General features: G+C 43.7%; 2 protein-coding genes across 2 annotated transcripts in view; one reads left to right on the top strand and one right to left on the bottom strand.

Annotated features, from left to right (window-relative positions):
- LOC128497653 (uncharacterized) overlaps positions 1 to 20,443 on the top strand; it is a 167,417-nt gene that overhangs the window by 11,992 nt on the left and 134,982 nt on the right. The window lies entirely within an intron of this gene.
- Positions 1 to 20,443, bottom strand: part of CLPTM1L (CLPTM1 like) — a 168,281-nt gene that overhangs the window by 126,370 nt on the left and 21,468 nt on the right. The window contains exons 3-5 of the mRNA XM_053467315.1: positions 18,999 to 19,188; positions 7,000 to 7,145; positions 6,544 to 6,622 (exon numbers count right to left, since the gene is read on the bottom strand). Of these exons, the coding sequence (XP_053323290.1) occupies positions 6,544 to 6,622; positions 7,000 to 7,145; positions 18,999 to 19,188 (415 nt within the window). The remainder of the gene's footprint in view (positions 1 to 6,543; positions 6,623 to 6,999; positions 7,146 to 18,998; positions 19,189 to 20,443) is intronic.

Raw genomic sequence — 20,443 nt, 5'->3', positions numbered from 1 at the left:
CTGCCTCCAGAATTGCCTTATATCCCTATATGCCATTCTGGCATTTAGGGGGTTAAAAAGCATATTATGGGGCAGAGTGGCATATAGGGAGGTAATAAGGCATTTCTGGAGGCAGAGTGGCGTATAGAGGGTTAAAAGGCATTTCTGGAGGCAGAGTGGCATTAAGGGGGTTAAAAGGCATTTCACAGAGCACGCTGCCTCTAGAAATGCCTTATGCCCCCCGTTTAACACTCCCTCCCGGTGAGTCCCCGGTGCTTAGTCCGGGCAGCGTGTAGAGCTCTACGCGATTCGCTTCAGCGGAAGTTGTCTACGCGAATCTCGGAGAGCTCTACACGATGTCCGGACTAAGCATGGCTGAAGCGGAAGTTGTCTATGCGAACCAGGTAGAGCTCTACATGCTGCCCAGACTAAGCACCGGGGACTCAGATGCACCGATAAGTTGGGGGGCAGGAGGATCCAGGTCCCCTGCATCGCTGCGGGGGATCTGGATCTTAGTCTCATAGTCAGACCTATTTGAGGTCTGATTATAAGACGACCCCAATTATAAGACGAGGGGTATAAGACCTCGTCTTATAATCGAGCAAATACGGTATATTGAAGGTAACAGAAAACTGTATTAGGCTGGTCAGTAATGGAAAAAAAATAAAGAAATCACTGTGGTAATGCACAGAAGTGGCCAGAATAGTATATAAAAAAGTTTGCATTTAGTAAATACAAAAAACCAAAGCGAGAAAGGTAAATATAAGGTTGGGCAGAAGAGACAAAGCAAGTGATAAAAGCGGTCAAATCACACGCAGAATAGAGTTGCCCTGTCAAAAAAAAAAAAGTAGATAAATCATTTTTCAGATATATAAATGAGAAAAGGAAAGTAAAATAAGGAGTGGTAAGATTAAAAACAAAAGGAAAGTACGTAGAATAGTAATGTGAAGTTCGGATCCGTAAAGTGAATCAGTTAATTTCGAGTGATTCATTGAAATGAACCAATTCATGAATCAATTAATCGTGCTGTGAGTGACTCAATGTCACTCAGAGCAGTTACTGCTTGCCACTCCCTCCCTGTAGTCACACTGACAATTGGCCCCGTCCCTTTCCTTATAGTCCATGAATCCTCTTGCCTTCTACAGGAATGTAATGTGTGTCCAGACTGCTCAGCAACTCATCTCACAGTAAGTATAAGATTAATATTTGGGCTGCTGAAAGCTAGGTGAAGTGGGGATTAATTTAGGGGCAGTTACGGTTAATGGGGTCTTTAGAGTTAATTTAACGGTGAGGACTGAGGAGTTAATTGAATTAATTTAATAAGGTTAACTTCAGGCGCAGTTAGAGGTAAAGGGGGTGAAACTAAGGGGAATCTAAATCCTGGGGGAGTGAAGATTAATCCTGTATTTATTTCTAAAAGTATAATTGTGTCAGTGTACTGTATACTGATGACTTGAATATGCTCTGAATCAATGAACTGGTAGCTCAGAGCTCTTCTGAATGATTCAGTTAACCGATGACTGATAGTTCCTCTGAATGGTTCTTTGACTCAGTGAACCGATGAGCTGTAACCTAATCCCTGAGTCTGTGTGCTGTGCAGATGACTCACTCTAGGATCATATTACCAGTGCAATTAATGATTCACAGACTGAAAGGTTACAAATAAATACTGAACTGATTCATTCGGTTCATTGAAAATAATTGGTTCAAAGAACGATTCGTTCATGAACTGGACATCAGTAATGTAGAAGAGGATAAATGTCTGACAGCCTCAATAAATATTTATGTCCTGATTTTACAGATAAAAATGAAAAATGGACCTCAGGAAAAAAAAAAAAAAGTCTGAGTTTATGGAGGTGGAGGTTTTACTTCAGCTAAGGTAAAGACAAGTAAGTCTATGGGGCCTGATGGGATACACCCCGATTCTTAAAAGCCAAATTAGGGAATATTGTGCCCATTCATACAAAAACAGTAGGGAAGAGTTGGGTAACTACAGGCCAGGATATGATTGTTGAACATCTAAAGTCACATGAGTTTCAAAGATCAATAACAACATGGATTTGCCTCAGGAAGATAATGCTAAACTAATCTTATTGATTGTTTTTTGATTGGGTGACTGTCACGGAGCTGGATAGTCCGACCGACTACCTCCGCTGACTTGTGCTCCCTTAGCCTGGGACACAACACACTTTCCCAGGTTTCCCAGTCACTAGCCGAGACTCAGTGTAGGGTAAAACCAAACGAAGACTGATTTATTTCTCACACACAGGGCTGGATATATCCAGCAAAACACACATTAACATAAAACAAGATATTGGGATACAAACCGCCCCCTTAATCTGCCTCGCAGAGACAACAGGGGCAGTAAAGGGACTAACAATACAATAGGGTCCCAACCTCCACTGCCTGTAACTGGCCCAAATCAGTCCCAGGGATGGCCGGGGAAAATGTCTGTAGTGGTGGAACTGGGGGAGGGGGAGACTGACTTATACAACATTAAACTAAAACAATGGTGGTCACTCCCTGGTTGCAGATCCTGTAGCAAGTGATGGGATGATATACTGCTGGGGTGAGCCACAGAAGTCTTTACAAAGTCAGGGCCCATAGTCAATAGGGAGGAGGCTGGCTGTCAGGCCTCTCCAGTGGCCCCAGTGATGGAGGATTCCATCACAGTGACTAAAGTAATTGATCAAGGTGGAACAGTAGATATTGCATATCTAGATTTCAGTAAGATTTCAGTTTTAACACTGTCCCAGATAGAAGACATCAATAAACTGCAGTCTCAGAGTTTAGATCCCAATATTGTTGAATAGATTTGGCTGCGGCTGAGTTACAGGCATCAGGGGGTTGTAGTCAATGGAGTATATTCAAGCAAGGTATTGTTACCAGTGGGGTACCTCAGGGGTCTGTACTTGGGCCCATAAATTTGTATTAGTCATACTGCAGAAGGTCTTGATGGAAATGTATGTCTTTTAGCTGACGACACAAACATTTGCAACAGGGTTGATGTTCCTGGAGGGATAAACCAAATTATTTTGGTAAACTGGATAAATGGTCAGAGCTCTGGCAACTGGCATTCAATGTGGATAAATGCAAGAAAATGTACCTATGCAATGGTGTATTTTGATTTTGTGCTGCCCTAGGCAAGACTAAACTTGGGCACCCCCCTAATCTAAAATTGGCCCACCCCTTCCTGTCAAGACCACAGCCCTTCCTAAAACCCGCCGCTTCCTCTGTAAACTCCACCTGCATGTGGGAGACAATCCGGATCTGGCGGTGCCGCCCACAAGAAATGGCGTGGGCACACACCCAGGGGCATGCCTAGAGTATTTGGCACCTGGGGCAGATCCTGTATGTGCCCCCCACACACACACTTTAAAACTGCATAGTTTCTATCGTTAGGCAGACATTGACAGGGGTACAGCATAACTGTTATCGTTATATATTGAGGCAGACATCGACAGTTGTACAGGATAACTGCTATTATATACCGAGGCACGCACTGACGGTGGTACAGCATAACACCTATCAGTATATACTGAGGCAATCAGTGACTGTGATACAGCATAATCCCTATCACTATACATTGAGCCAGACATTGTGTTGGGGCGCTTGTAGGATAGGTTGGGAGCGTAGAGCAGGGTGGCCCCAGCTGGAGGGAAGGAACCAAAGACAAAGTCCTAGAGGAAAATCCGAGTCAGGGCATGCAGCAAAGGTGCAACAACGAAAGACGAGCCGGGTCAGAACAGGAGAGGTAAACGAAGTCCAAAGAACAAAGCTGAGGTCAGGTACCGGGAGGTCAATCACGTAGAAAGGGCAGAATAAACGAGGACTGGGTCAGAGCAGGGCTGGAGGCACCAGAGAGCTCAATAACTAAGCCCAGACTGGAGGGTGTGCAGGGTTTTTATATCCCACAGATAAGGGTCCTCCCACGGACTCCCAGGTGTTAATACCTTCACCTGTGAGGATATGCAATCCCCATATGGGATTACCATCCTCACTCTCCACCTTCCCCATCCCCACCAATGGGATGGGATCTGTGGACGCCAGGACACTCACCCCTACTCTCCCCACCATGGGGGCGTGTGTGGGCCGACGATGCAACCTGCGCTGCAGTGCGACAGACAGCGGACGTCGTGGGAGGTCGTGACAGGGTGGTGGCGCGCCTCGCGGTGAGGCTAAGCCAAACATTGAGCGAAACTGAAAATTCAGCATTCACTTGGCTGAAACCGAAATTAACCCCCACCTTTAAAACACAAAAACAAAAATACTTTTAATATCAAAAAGTAAGTAACACACCAAAATTAGACAAAAAAAATCAATATTATTAATATATATATATATATACACACCGTATTGGCTCGAATATAGGCCTATATTCGGGGTCTAGCGCGCCCGACGCACGGGACATGCAGTTCCGGGCGCGGGGCAGGCAGCAGGGTTAGGAAACAGATCCCCCGCAGCGGTGCAGGGGACCCATATCCTACTCTCTGATACGCTCAGACAGCCTCCCCTGCCGGCACTTTCCACTGGGGGAGTGCCGGCATGGGAGGTTGTCTAAGCGCATCGCGCAGACGTTCACCGGCTGCAGCGATGCGCGCGTGAACAACCTCCGCTGCCGGCAGGTCTGCACGATGTGCTTTAGCAATCTCCCTTGCCGGGAATTCCCACGGGGAATTTCTAAACTCAGGACAAATAGTAGAATCTATTTAGCTAGTTTTTTTACTCCCTTTTGTAGGTGAGTAAAAGATTTTTCAAATAAAAGTTTCACCATGTTTTATTTTATAGTAAATCTGAAGAAAGCCCATCTTGTCCTGAAAAAAAACAATATATAACTTGTGTGGGTACACTTAATGGGCGAGGAGAAAATTACAGCTGAGCACAAGCACTGCAAAAGTGTTAACAGCCTCGGTCCCAAAGGGTACAAAAAGAAAAAATAAGCCCGGTCCTTAACCCCTTAAGGACAATGGGCGGTCCCTAAACCCATTGAAAACAATACATTTTGAGCCCGTACATGTACGGGCTTTGTCATTAAGGGGTTATGGCAGCTTTCCAATAGCACTATGGTATGGGCTACCTAAATGGGTTAAAATGGCAGTGTCTAATGGGTGTGTACTATAATTTATAACTTAACTTATATATAAGTATAACTTTATTGTCAACATATACTAAGAGTCACCTTAGTAACCACCAATTTAGATAGAGATAGATAGATAGATAGATAGATAGATAGATAGATAGATAGATACTGGATTTTAATTTTGAATATTGAGGAATAAGATATTACAGGAATTTAAGATTATATTTATTTTTATGAATTAAGTTTGCTATAATTAAGGGAAAGGTTTTTTTTTATTTTTTTTATTAGATTTGACCCTGAAAGGGGAGGGACCCCTTGAGTGTTTTTGGCACCCAGGGCATCACAGAAGCAGCCTCTTAACTTTTCTCTCATTTCTATGTTTGGATTTACACCATACCCATCCGCCATAACATTACCACAGATAGGTGAAGTGAATAACACAGATATAATCTTGTCATCATAAGGCTGTCCAGTGGGTATGATATATTATGCAGCAAGCGAACATTTCGTCCTCAAAGTTGATGTGTTAAAAGCAGGAAAAACGGGCAAGCTTAAGGATTGACTCTGACAAGGGTCAAATTGTGATGGCTAAACGACTGGGTCAGAGCATCACTAAAACTAAAGCTCTATAGGGTGTTCCCGGTCTGAGGTGGTCAGTATCAAAAGTGGTCCAAGGAATTAAAATCAGTGAACCGACGACAGGGTCATGCATGGCCAAGGCTCACTTATTCACATGGAGGGGTGAAGGTTGGCCTGTGTGGTCAAACCCAACAGATAAACTACTTTAGCTGGAATTGATGGTTCTGATAGAAAGGTATCAGAACACAGCGCATCGCAGTTTGTTGCGCATGGCACTGTGTAACCGCAGACCAGTCATTGTTCCAGCTTCCCTATGTTCCTGTTTCTGTGCCTTTGTGCCCCCTATGAGTCCCTATTTTGTAGGTTTCAGAAAACTTGATCCTCACATTCTTGCATTGACTGGCTTACTGATCTCTGACCTTGGGCTTCAGTTGACAGCAATGGTAATGTTTTGTCACTCTCTGCTATTCTAAGCAAATAAACCTTACCAAAACTAATTTTAAAAAAAGCACAAAAAAACATATATAAAATGACTAACATGCAACATTATGAGAAAACTAGAATCCTTTCAAAATTAAAAACACAATATCTGTTAAAACTAGTAATATAATTGGGTGAGACTTCCTCACTTTAACATCAAATAAAATTAAACCTACATCTTACAGAGGAAATGGGGAGGGTGGTCATTTGTATATTAGAATTATTTAATGGCAACGAAAGATAGTACTGACATATATAAATATAAAAAAAAAAACACTGCAAATAAATAAAAACAAATAAGGGTGTGATGCACACAGAAGACAAACAATATAAGAAACAGTATACATGAAGATAGGATAAAAATGTTTTATTGTAGCATGATACCCGATATTCCATAAATATAATCAAAAAAAGTTTTGACTTACCATTAAATCTTTTACGCGATTACTTAACTGATCAATAAACAGTATAGGCAGGTAATGAACAGACTTGCCCAGCTGTATCCTATAAATGACCAAATGACATTTCACAATCAAACTCAAGCACCCAAGAAGGTAGTAAAGAACTTACATGCATGTCATTAGGTCTGCTAAGACTCAATGGCTAACAATAAGAAAAAAGTAAAGTGGCCAAAAGAGGAAATACAGAGTAGCTGACAATACAAATCACAACAAATCACTATTAACGAAATTTTAAATTAAATGCTCTTAGGGAGTTTCTATACTGAGGAAAAATACGAAGAAAGCATCTAGAATATGAGCGGTATGATTAAAACATTTCTTATAATATGGCATATTGTTTTGAGTTATTTGTTATTTTTATTTTTCATTTACACACAATTGTGACTATCTACTATTTAAGCAATCATATTATATACATACATCTTCATGTATCGATGAACATCTGCAGGAAGAGAAGACCCATCAAAAATAAAATCATCCACCATAACATTGAGCGTCAAACGAGATCTCCAGTGTGAAACAGGTTCATCCAAAGCATTTGTTTCTTTTTTGTCTGCATCAATTTGCTACAATTTAATTTACAGGAAAAAAAATACTGAGGAAATGGTACCAAAGAGAGGAAAAATACAAATACATTCTACTGTTATATTCATATTTCACGTTAAAAATAACCAAAATGATACACACTCAGCTCTCTAACTTAAATTGTCCCTCTTCTACTAACAACTTACACAAAATCATGGTATCTAGCTTACCTGGTAAAAATAAAGAGGGTACCATGTTTAGACTGGGTTTACACTATTTATTTATGTGCTCTAGAAAGATAGATTGATAGAGGAGGCTGTAATACCAGCAGGGACCTTAGTCCCTGTTCTCATCAGGACACCAGAACTTCACTTTTCATAAACAACCTTCAACCACATTCTATCTCCTAGTGGAGTACTCGACTTTGCTTTTCATTTTATGAGAATTGGCAAAAAAAAAAAAGGTTGACCTTTTGAGTGCTTTGTACATAGAGGACCCAAAAGAGTTAGTGTTCCAACTATGTTGCACGTAGTTGTACAAGATAACGCGTAATAGGCACGGCACCTTTCACGCCCTTATGACAAGTTAACTGATCATGAAGTAAGTTTGATACTTAATGCCGCTCTGTTTCCTCAGTCTAGGACTGTCGCACAGTCCTGTACCCAATATGTCCTCCTGGGGTCAGCAGATCACTGTGATTAACTAATTACAGTGATCCCCGACAATCACATAATCATAGTGATACACTAAGTGTTTAAGTAATTTAAACATTGCAACCCTGTGATATTGCTCTGACCAGTAAATTGTACTGCTCAGAGTTTATTCTTTTATTGTGCATATCTATATTTTATTTTATTAGTTAAATGGGCAATTGGGTTGTATAAGTGGGTTAGTGTTAGGTTGGGAGTTAGAAATATAAATGTATACTTTATCTTTTTTGATCTTTGAAGCCGGCCCATTTAATTTATCCCCTTCAAAACATATAATTCACATGGTGGTATTCAAATTGTGGTACTTCAACACTTACCATGTACTAATTCTACCACCAGCCTTTGTCAAAGTTTTAGGAAGTAATTTTACTTACTTACATTACTTGAATAATACAGAAATTAAGAAAAGAAAGAAAGAAAAAATGTATTAGCTGCCAATCTTAGAATAATTCCATGGGTTACTAACCGGGTAGGTAGGTGTTTAACAATAATCTTGGTTAGCTATATGAATTTTACGTTGGTAAATACAGGGATAATCTCTCTTGAGATGCTTGGTGTTTTTATCATTCCATATAAACTTCCTGGCCAAGCTCGGAAATTGTTTATACCAGCCCTCGTAAATGGGAACCTGAACCATCCTCAAACAGTAAAGCCACTTGGGAAAGATGTATGCCTTAATGACATACATCCTTCCTATCCAGGAGATGTATAGGGACTTCTAAACCGTAATTGACTTTTGCATATCTACAAAGAGAGGAGTATAGTTTACTTGTATTATGTTTCTGATATTCAACTTGCGGATGGTCCAACTCAAAGGATATTTATTGGTAATTCTTAAATAAGTTTCAGAATCTATTCTCATTCCCACTGCCTGAGTCTTTGCAATATTTAATTTGCAGTTAGAACACTGCAAAAACTCTATCTGTTCCATAAGTCCCCTCAAGGAACGCTCTGAATTAGAGAGTGACAACATTTTGTCAACAAACATATTCAGTTTACAGATCATTCTCTCTGGCAAGGGAGATGCACGCAGACATCCTGGGCTACTTCCTGCACTTCCACTGGGGCTTCTATGATGGAGCACCGGTGTCCCATGACCTTAGTGTTATTTTGTCTGGCAGCTGCCGAATGTTGCGCAATGCACACAGGCAACCTCCGCTGCTGATGGCCGGTACTTCCGCCGGGGCTTCTATGGTGGAGCACCGGAAGGTCATGTAACACTGGTGCTTAGTCATAGAAGCTCCAGCGAAAGTGCTGGCCAAAAGACTACGTTAGTCTAATACATACATTCAAGGGGTATGACAAGACGATAATTGACAGACAATGTGATACATTAGATGGAGAGTGCCCTGCTCGCAACCTTACAATTGTCAGCTAACTTCATGAGAAATACAGGCTGCTATATTAAAAGATGGGGTGGTTGTTTCAAGGAGCACAATACAAGTATACTATACTACAAAACTAAGTTGCATGGTCGAGTTGCCAGAAAGAAGCCTTTACTGCACCAATGCCACAAAAAATCCCTGTTACAATATGCCTGACAAAACCTTGACAAGCCTCACAGCTTCTGGCACACCATAATTTGTAGCGACGAGACCAAAATAGAGCTTTATGGTCACAAGAGATTGGCCCAATAAGGCCTCTAGCGAAAAGAATACCATCCTCACTGTGAAGCATTGTTGTGGCTCACTGGTTTTTTTTGGGGGGGGGGGCTCTAAAGGCCCAGTGAATCTTGTGAAAATTGATGAGAAGATGAATGCAGCCTGTTATCAGAAAGTACTGGAAGACAGTTTGCATTCCACATAAAAGCCATACATGGGACGCTCTTGGACTTTCCAGCACGACAATGACCCTAAGCACAAGGCCAAATTGACAGTGGTTACAGCAGAAAATGGTGAAGGTTCTGCAGTGGCCATCACAGTCTCCTCACCTCAATATCACTGAGCCACTCCGGGGAGATCTCAAACGTGCGGTTCGTGCAAAATGACCAAAGACCTTGCTTGACCTGGAGGCATTTTGTCATAACGAATGGGCAGCTATACCACATGAAAGAATTTAGGGCCTCAGACAACTATTACAAAAGACTGCATGCTGTCACTGATGCTAAAGGGGGCACTACACAATATTAAGAACTAAGGGTATGCAGAACAGGGATGGTTTTATTTTTTTCTTTGTTGCCATGTTTTATGATGCAATTCTGTTATAACCTACAGCTGAATACCTCACTCATGTTTTCTTTAAAATTTGTACATATTTTAGCAATTCTCCAAGAGTACGCAAAATTTTTTAGCACAACTGCACAATATATATGTTTATCTATATATACACACACACACACATAATATAAAATACATATTTCCTGTTCATCCGTGGCAGCACACAATGGGTTAACGTTTCCTCGTTCCCTTGGAATAGAAGATACACTCAAGCAATAGCACAGAGACAAGTCATAATTGATTAATTAATTAATTGGTGGTCCCTCCTATACCCTATAAAACCCGTTACCTAACAACAGACACCTGTATTTTTTCTCTTCTAGGAACAGAAGAAGAGAGAGACAGGTAGCCTCTATACTGGGCGTTTGCTTAGTCGCTGGGGCAGGAGAGTGTTTATGCAGCTGTAAACCGGGAGTTTTCCTGGTCCCTCAGCCAGCTCACCACCCGGTTCCTATAACAGAGTGTTTATGCGGCCGTAAACCAGGAGTTTTTCTGGTCCCTCAGCCAGCTCACCACAGAGTGATTATCGGGTGTGCCAAGGATCCCTTCTCCTGTTCAGGAGGATGTCCAGTCCCGGGGGAAAAAGGAAGAGAAAGTCCAGGCATACTGCCTGTTTGAATTGCTCCCAGCCCTTGCCTGAATCCTGGGCTCAGGATAAATGTGCAGGATGCATGTCTACGGAACAACCAGCCCAGATGGAGCCTGGGATGTTCTTAGACTGGTTTAAAGAGCAACTGACTAGCACTTTCCAAGAAGTGGTATCCTCCATGACAGGGAAGAAGAAATACAAGCCTTCCGTTAGTCACAGACCTACGGAATCTAGTGCCACTGTGCGATCAGACTCTGAGGATTCAGATGACGAAGCCCCAGATGACCTTTACTTACTGCATAAGGACAAAGTGCCTAAGCTTATCTCGGCTATTAAGGGTGTACTGGAGTCGGATAGAGACGTGTCTAACAAGCCTGTTAGAGAACAGCTATTTTATTTTCCCTGTAACAAAGGTAAAGAGTTTCCTGCGCACCACTTAATCTCTGATTGGTGTGAAAAGGATTGGGAGAAACCCGAGAAAAGAACAGATCCGGGGGCAAAGTTCAAGTCCATCTATAAATTGAATTCAGAGGCATGTTCACACTGGGAGAACCCACCGAAAGTGGATATTGCAGCAGCTAAACTGGCTAAGAAGTATTTTTTTCCCTCTGACGAGTCATGCATGCTTCCAGACCCAATGGAGAGGAAGGCAGACTCACTATGCAAGAAAACCTATGTGGCAGCAGCATCCTCTGCCAAGGTGGCTGAAGCCTCTATACCAGTGGCCAGGGCACTCCGTATATGGCTAACCCATCTTGCCCAGGATGTGGAAGAGGGGGTGCCAAGACAAGAAATCATGAGTAATATCTCTATTATGAAGACCGCTGCTGATTTTCTTTGTGATGCCCCCTTGGATGTCCTTAAATTTTCATCTAGGTCCATGGCCCTGGCCAACGCGACAAGGAGATCCCTTTGGATCAAACAGTGGGAAGGAGACATTCCATCAAAGAACAACTTTGTGTCTCTTCCTTTTCATCCCTCATCTTTATTTGGACCACAGCTCAAAGACATATTAAAGTCTCTAAGTGAAGAGAAGGGTACATCTTTCCCACAATCTCGAAAGAAACCCACTTTCAAGCCTTTCAGGGGAAGATTTCGGAGATCACCCAGAAGGCAGTATCCCTTTCGTCAGTCAGACAGGAAAAGGCAGACCAAGGGAAGACAAGTTCAAGGGGGTGCTTCCAGAAATAAACAGTTCACCCCTAAAAACTCGGATCAATGACGCCAGGCCACCAGTGGGTGCCAGACTGCAGAGTTTTATTGCGATTTGGTCTCAAACATCCTCAGATGCCTGGGTCACGACCACGATAAGAAGAGGATATTCTCTGGAATTAAGAGAAAAACCTCCAGACAGGTTTCTAATCAGCCGAACCGCCAATCCTGTTATTCCGCATCTCATCAATCAGTTAGTGCTGAAAAACGCATTGGAGGAAGTACCATATCACGAGAGAGGCAAAGGTCACTATTCACCCGTATTTGCTGTTCCAAAGTCAGGAGGGGATTGGAGGCTGGTCATCGACCTGTCATACCTCAACCAGTTTTTTGTCAAAAAGACGTTCTGGAATCTATCCAATCGGCAGTTCTCAGCATCCAGCAAGGAGACTACCTAGCCTCCATAGACTTACAGGACGCATACCTCCATGTTCCAGTACTGAGAAGCCATCGGAGATTCCTTCGCCTGGCAGTCAGAGATCATCAGCAAATTCGTCACCTCCAATTTACGTGCCTTCCCTTTGGGATCAGAGAGGCAATGAGAGTCCTCGGCCTGCTCACATCAGCACTGGAAGCAGTACCATGGGGAAGAGCACGCATCAGGTCGCTACAAGATCATATCCTAGGATCATGAAACAGGGAGCAGGACACCCTGGATGGCATGATGGTAATCCCTGTCCATCTGAAGAAGGATCTCGGATGGTGGTTGACACCAGAAAGATTTCTAAGCGGCAGGTCTCTGGCTTCCTCCCAACCCATAGTCCTGACTACCGATGCCTCGGCGAAAGGCTGGGGAGCCCACACTATGGAAGCCTGGGTCCAACAGAAATGGAAACCGGCGGAAGCAAGACTCTCATCCAACTTGAGAGAGTTGAAAGCTATCAAGCTAGCACTGTTTCATTTCAAAGACCTTCTCTTTCACAGGGCAGTCCAAGTCCAGACGGACAATTTACCGCCAGCATACTACATAAACAAACAAGGCGGAACAAGGAGTAGGTTGCTGCAGAAAGAGTGTGCCCAGATCATGGAGTGGACGGAAATCAATCTTCTCTCCCTCTCAGCTGTCCACATCAAGGGGTCGTTGAACGTGGCAGCAGACTGGTTAAGCAGAAATACCATGCTCCCAGGTGAGTGGGAACTGAATTCCAGAGTTTTCTCCCTTATAACATCCAGATGGGGCACGCCAGAGCTAGACGCAATGGCCACTCGCCAGAACTCGAAGCTGTCCCGCTTCTGCTCACTATCGAGGAAAGACAGTTCGACCTTCATAGACGGTCTATCAATCAACTGGAATCTAATCTTCATTTATGTATTCCCTCCTATCCCTCTCATTCCAAAGGTACTGAAGAATATTCAGACCGAGAACGCCAGAGCAATCGCTATTCTCCCATACTGGCCCCGTCGGGCATGGTTTCAGGTCGCATTGACGCTTTCGAGCGGGGTGTTATGGAAGCTGCCGATCTCCAAGAATCTGCTTCTTCAATCAGGGATGTTCCACCCAGACCTGAACAGACTGCAATTGATGGCATGGTACATGAGAGGTCAGCATTAATTGATCAAGGTCTTTCTAATGAAGTCGTTAACACTCTGCTAGAGTCCAGGAAACCAGCCACAAGGAGAGTGTATTCTAGAGTTTGGAAACTATACTCAGATTGGTGTACGAGAAAAGAATTGTCTCCTACAGCTATACCTACTCTGCTGCAGTTTCTTCAAGAGGGCTTTGACAAAGGATTAAAGCCGAACACATTGAAGGTCCAGGTGACGGCAATTAATGCACAACTGAATGGAGCATTTGTTGGCTCCCCCCTGGTTTCTAGGTTCTTTAAGGTGGTTAACAAGTTGAGGCCATCATATCATGACCCCATCCCTACCTGGGATATTCTTCTAGTGCTTAGAAAGCTCTGCGATCAACCTTTTGAACCGATGGACTCGGCCTCTTAAAAGTTCATTTTGTTTAAAACCATTTTCTTAGTTGCCATCACATCAGCTAGACGAGTCAGTGAACTCCAGGCGTTATCTAGCAGGGAACCTTATCTAAGGTTACTCCCAGAGGCAGTGATTCTAAGAACAATGCCGGGATTTCTGCCTAAAGTTCCGTCAGTCGAGAATCTAAATCAGGAGATCATACTTCCAGTACTACCATCTCAAGAAGACAATTTACACCTCCTGGATGTGAAACGAACCATTGTAACCTACTTGGAGAAAACTGCTACTTTTAGGTTATCAGAAGGTCTCTTCCTTCAATTTCAAGGCCAAAACAAGGGCAAAAGAGCAAGCAAAGCTACTCTAGCCAGATGGTTAAGAGACATCATCAAGATGTGCTATACCATGGAAGGTGTTCAGGTCTCCTCTAACTCTAAAAGCTCATTCCACAAGATCAACGGCAGCATCGTGGGCAGAGAGGTACCACATACCGATGGATCAAATCTGTAAAGCGGCCACATGGGCCTCTCCATCTACCTTTATGAAACACTACAGGTTGGATGTCGCATCCTCTCAAGGATCAGCCTTTGGCAAGAGTGTAATTCATGGAATGAGTACGATGTAACTGCTTGTGATTTCCCACCCTGTATTTTTTTGTCACTGCTGGGTTCGTCCCATTGTGTGCTGCCACGGATGAACAGGAAGTGGAAAATTTACCTTTTTTTGAAATTTTCATTTCCTGGAATCCGTGGCAGCACAAGTATACCCACCCAATAAATTTTTTCACTGCTATATACCACACAGGTGTCTGTTGTTAGGTAACGGGTTTTATAGGGTATGTGTGGGAGGGACCACCAATTAATTAATTAATCAATTATTACTTGTCTCTGTGCTATTGCTTGAGTGTATCTTCTATTCCAAGGGAACGAGGAAACGTTAACCCATTGTGTGCTGCCACGGATTCCAGGAAATGAAAATTTCCAAAAAAGGTAAATTTTCCACGTAACGGTACTCTGGCTGAGCACTTCAGTTAATTTGTGCTTCCTTCGCTATCTGTGCACCAAATTCTGTGATAGGTGGATAGTCCAAACACAACTAAAACTCCCAGCCAAACAATGGGAACTCCTGCCCCGCAACCCTGAGCGCATGATAGGGTTCATTCAGTCCATAGTTCAGCAGCAAGATCGTCATGGCGGGACAGCCCATCTGCATTTCTATTTTGTTTGCCAGGGCTATATTGGAAGCTAAATTAAAGGTTCGCATGGCCAAGCTCCCCTTACACAGTATCTCACTACTTCTGGAAACCAGTTTCAGCCAGACCAAAGGCTTACGGCCCATGAGTACTTTGAATGAACCTCACACGCTAGAAGTTTAAGGGCTCACATTAGTACCATTTGTTTGACTGCCACATAAGCCACCTTTCGGGGGAATAGCTTGTGACTAATGTATGCCACCGTGCTCAAAACCATAGTCTCCTACGTGGCTTCAGGCCACTCCTGAATATCTGTATGAACAAGAAATCATTTGGTATGGGCAGGTGCAGCCAGTGTGCGAGCATTGGTTAATGCAATTTTTACATTGTTAAAGGCAATATTGCACTCTGGGGACGGCCTGCTAAGTGAGGTCAGTCAGGGCTTTAGCCAGAGCACTAAAGTCAAGTAGAAACATCCTATTGTACACAGAGGTAGCTAGGAAAGCTAGAACTTATGTCTTAGTGGGGGGCACTGGCCAGTTAGTCACTGCCTCTATCTTGGCGGGGTCCAGTCGCTATTGCCCCAAATACCGGACTTCAGTTACTTTGACAGTACACACTTACAAGTTTTCAGAGTCAGACCAGCAGCCCTGATCCAGTTCAACACGACAACCAGATTATGCAAGTAGTCCTCCCAGGTGCGGCTATAGCTCACAATATCATTCAGGTATGCACATGCATAATCCTGGAGGCCATTGGGAAATCAATCTATCATCCTCTGTGAAGTCCTCTGAGAATTCTTCATCACAAACGGCATGACCTTAAACTGGTACAGGCCAAATGAGAAAGCCGACTTCTGAATTTACCAATAGCCCTTACACAGGTCATTTTTGTAAGATAACTCCTGACATCGGTCTAATAGTTCATCTACCTGGGGCATTGGGTAGGCATCAGTGGTTGTTCGGTCATTTAGCTGACACAAAAGCTGGTAGTGCTATCCTGATTCGGCACAAGACTATGGGGGAAGAGGGCTTGATTACCCTCATTTCAATCCACGTGCACTCTCGAACAAATTCAGGGATCTGATTGGCAAGTTGCCATAGCTGTGCTTGCCGTATTTGTACACTGTGCACCGCTGCCATTGAGTACCCTGGACATGTAGAAAGCATTTCGCATTACATCTGTAGCAACCGTTGAAATGCCTTCCTTTCCTGCTCTCCTAGTTCCTTGTAGGGCTGAAACAACTAATCGATAAAATCGATAATAATCGATTATGAAAATCGTTGGCAACGAATTTCATCATCGATTAATCGGATCGATTTTTATCGATTACAAAAAGAGGTTTTTTTCAGAGCAAATGCTCTGAAAAACCCCTCTCCTTATATAATCCGACCTCAAACAGAGATCGGATTATAACACCGGAATCCAGATCCCGAGCTACGCTGCAGGGGACCTGGATTCCCCTCACTGTCGGCCGGTCTCTCACTTCCGTCTCTCTCCCCCTCCCATCTGCCTCCTCCCCCCTCCCATACGTCACTCTGCCTCTCTACCCGGCACCGTTACTGACAGGAACTTTCCCTGCAGCTTCATAGAAGCCTCAGTGTAAGTGAAGGGCAGTAACGGAGTCTGTCTGTGCGATGCAGACCCCCACCGGCTGACAGAGAATCATCCTCTCTGTCATCCGGTGAGGATCTGCATCGCACAGACAGACTCCGTTACTGCACTTCACTTACACTGTGGCTGCAGTGAAAGTGCCTTCAGTAACGGAGCCGGGTAGAGAGGCAGATCGGTGTATGGGAGGGGGGAGGAGTCAGAGGAGTGTATGGGAGCCACCCTCCAATACACCACCTTGGCTCCTCCCCCTCTCATACGCCACTCTGCCTCTCTACCCGGCTCCCTGGTGTCTTGTCAGAAACGGAGGTTCACAGGAGGCAGACTGGAGTATGGGAGGGGGGAGGAGGCAAAGTCATGTATGGGAGGGGGAGGAGGCAGAGTGGAGTATGGGAGGAGGCAGAGTAGAGTATGGGAGGGGGAGGAGCCAAAGTGATGTATGGGAGGGGAGGAGGCAGAGTGGTATATGGGAGGGGGAGGAGGCAAAGTGATGTATGGGAGGGGAGGAGGCAAAGTGATGTATGGGAGGGGAGGAGCCAAAGTGCTGTATGGGCGGGGGAGGAGGCAGAGTGGTGTATGGGAGGGGGAGGAGGCAGAGTGGAGTATGAGAGGGGGAGGAGCCAGAGTGGTGTATGGGAGGGGGAGGAGCCAGAGTGGTGTATGGGAGGGGGAGGAGCCAGAGTGGTGTATGGGTGAGTTATAGTGGTGTATGGGGGGTATTATGAATTTTTAGGGCATATAGGGGGTATAAGGCATATGGATATTAGGCATATCAGGGGGCATAAAACAAATCTGGGGGTAAAAGATATATCAGGGGGCTCAGTTGCATATAGGGGGTATAAGACATCGATATTAGGCATATCAGGGGGGCATAAAACAAATCTGGGGGTAAAAGATATATCAGGGGGCTCAGTTGCATATCACTGGCATATAAGGAGTATAAGGCATATCAGGGGCACAGTGGCATATCAGGGGGCACAGTGGAATCTGGCATATAAGAGGTATAAGGCATATATGGGGCAGAGTGGCAAGCTGGGGGTCAGATGTGCATAACTGGGGGCAGTTTGGTAAATAAAAAATTTAAACAAGGCTTTTTTCTCAGTTTTTATTAAATATGAAAAATAGTTAACATATGAATTAATATTTACTAATAACTTTGTATTAAAACCTAGTTTGAGAAACACCTTGTTTGGGTTCTTGTAGCTTTTATTATGTCAGTAAAATAAGAAGGTGAATAGAGAGAGAGAGGCCATTGCAATAAAGAGATGAAAGTGTAAATTGTACGTTTTTTATTGCAATTTTTCTTCAATTTAAAATAATGTATTTTTTTATCCGATTAATCGACAAAATAATCGGCCAACTAATCGATTATTAAAATAATCGTTAGTTGCAGCCCTAGTTCCTTGCCAACCCTCCTCCCTCAGAGATCCCTTTCTCAGGCAGATGTTGCATGGGAAGTTTCTGTGAATATGAACATTTGGATGCTGGAGCGCACATGGACGCTGCTTTGAGCGCGATCTTGATACGTCTTTAACATATTCACATTAAAAGTCTGACAGACTCTTTCATGAGAGAGAGAGAGAGAGAGAGAGAGAGAGAGAGAGAGAGAGAGAGAGAGAGAGAGAGAGAGAGAGAGAGAGAGAGAGAGAGAGAGAGAGAGAGAGAGAGAGAGAGAGAGAGAGAGAGAGAGAGAGAGAGAGAGAGAGAGAGAGAGAGAGAGAGAGAGAGAGAGAGAGAGAGAGAGAGAGAGAGAGAGAGATAAGGATGTCTCTATCTGACCCACAGCGGCTGCAGAGAGCTGCCACTACTGCGACTGGGTAAAAGAAAAGCTCCTAGCCTGGTAAGCTATCACACAACAAGGATCCGAGGAAAGAAGAAGGGTGGGACCTCCCAGCGGAAGCAAGCCACGAATTGTGTCCCTCTCTCAGAGCAAATTTCAGCCCTACTATCAGATGTGTCCACCTCAAGGACAAAGGGTTGCTGAGGATTGGGATGTCTTAACACGGGTGCTGTCATGAATTTCACCTTGAGACTTGTGAAGGTTAGGGGGGCTTCAGTTGGCCAAGACTATGTTAATATCGACAAGGAAGCTACAATTTTAGAGTAGTCGCAGACAAACCTCACGTTCTGCCCAAGATAAACGTATCTCTCTCTGGGCCCTCATTTCTCAATTGAGTCACATGACATTAAATGATCCTGCAGAGCTCCTAACTCCTACATATCGAGAACAGTGTGACCATAGACCATCGAACCCCTGGTCTACCTTCAACACATTTAGCCAGGTATAATGCCTCCCCCACACCATAGCCACTTGGCAGTGGATCCTGATACCAAATGCATTTAGAAATCTATGGCTACAGACCTAAATAAAAAATAAAAAAATAAAAAAAAAAACGACATGACACAAACAATAAAAGTCAGTCAAAAATCAATTGCTTTACCTTTGTCTTTGTTTCTCCTGTTAAAAGATTTATCTCTTCTGGCTTAGGGATCATATAAGTAGTCAGGGGGCTTACAATATGGACTTGTTTGCCATCATGCCATGGGAGGACTCCAGAATGATGAAGAAATATATAAGCATACAAAGTACCATTATTTCTGGTTTTCTTCGGCACACTGACATTGACCGTCCTAAAAAAAAAAATACAAAACAAAATTATATATAGATATATATATATATATATATAGATAGATATATAGATAGATATATATATATCTATCATATATATATATATATATATATATATATATATATTATATATATATACACACACATATATACACACATACATATATACACACGTATTCACTCACATAAAAATTTACATTTTTTCTACTGGGCTAGCAGTTGTACTAAAATAGCCCTTGAGAAGAAGAAGAGATTAAGCATTGCTTTAAAGTTTTTAACGTTTATTCACAATATTGTCTACCTTTAAAACATTTTTCTCACCCTCCTCCCATGCTGAAAAACGAAACAGATGGAAAAAAATGGTTAGTGACTTAAGAAAAAGAAAAAAAAAAAATCACTAATACAATAAATAATAATAAAAAAAAAATAAAGTGAGCTAAGGGATGTAACTGTGACATCACTGGCATTAATAACATGTTCAAGAGCTCCCTAAGAGGACCTCTAACCACTTAACAAAAAAAAAAAAATAAAAAAAAATTATATACCGTATTGGCTCAGATATAGGCCCGCACCCTAAAAGGTTGGTGGTTTTTTAAAGAATTTTTTTTTCTTTAAAAAAGCACCAAAAAAACATGCTGCCACTCTGCCCCCCCCCGAGATATGCTGCCACTCTGCCCCCCCCGAGATATGCTGCCACTCTGCCCCCCCCCTGACTTACCAGAGCAGACTCCCGGGTGTCTTGCGGGGCCGGCGGGGGACATCTACGCAATGTGCGTATACAACTTCCGGTGCCGGCACTCAGCGGATGTTTGAAGTTGTATACGCGTATTGCGTAGCTGTCCCCCGCCGGCCCCGCAAGACATCCGGGAGTCTGCTCTGGTAAATCTTGGGGGCAGAGGTAAAACGCATCGTGGGGGCAGAGGTAAAACGCATCGTGCGGACGGTCACCGGCTGCGGCGATGCTGGTAAACAACCTCCGCTGCCGGGACATCTGCACGATGTGCTTTAACAATCTCCCTTGCCGGGACTCCCCCTGTGGGAATTCCCGGCAAGGGAGATTGTTAAAGCACATCGTGCAGACGTGCCAGCAGCGTGTTTACCCGCATCACCGCAGCCGGTGACCGTCAGCACGATGCGCTTAGACAACTTCCACTGCCAGCACTCCCCCTGTGGGAAGTGCCGGCAGGGGAGGCTGTCTGAGCGTATCAGAGAGTAGGATACGGGTCCCCTGCACCGCTGCGGGGATCTGTATCCTAA

This window comes from Spea bombifrons, chromosome 5, assembly GCF_027358695.1.
Source record: "Spea bombifrons isolate aSpeBom1 chromosome 5, aSpeBom1.2.pri, whole genome shotgun sequence".
Classification (NCBI taxonomy): domain Eukaryota; kingdom Metazoa; phylum Chordata; class Amphibia; order Anura; family Pelobatidae; genus Spea; species Spea bombifrons.
The sequence above is the reverse complement of the archived record's forward strand: the minus strand, read 5'-3'. Positions and strand labels throughout refer to the sequence as shown.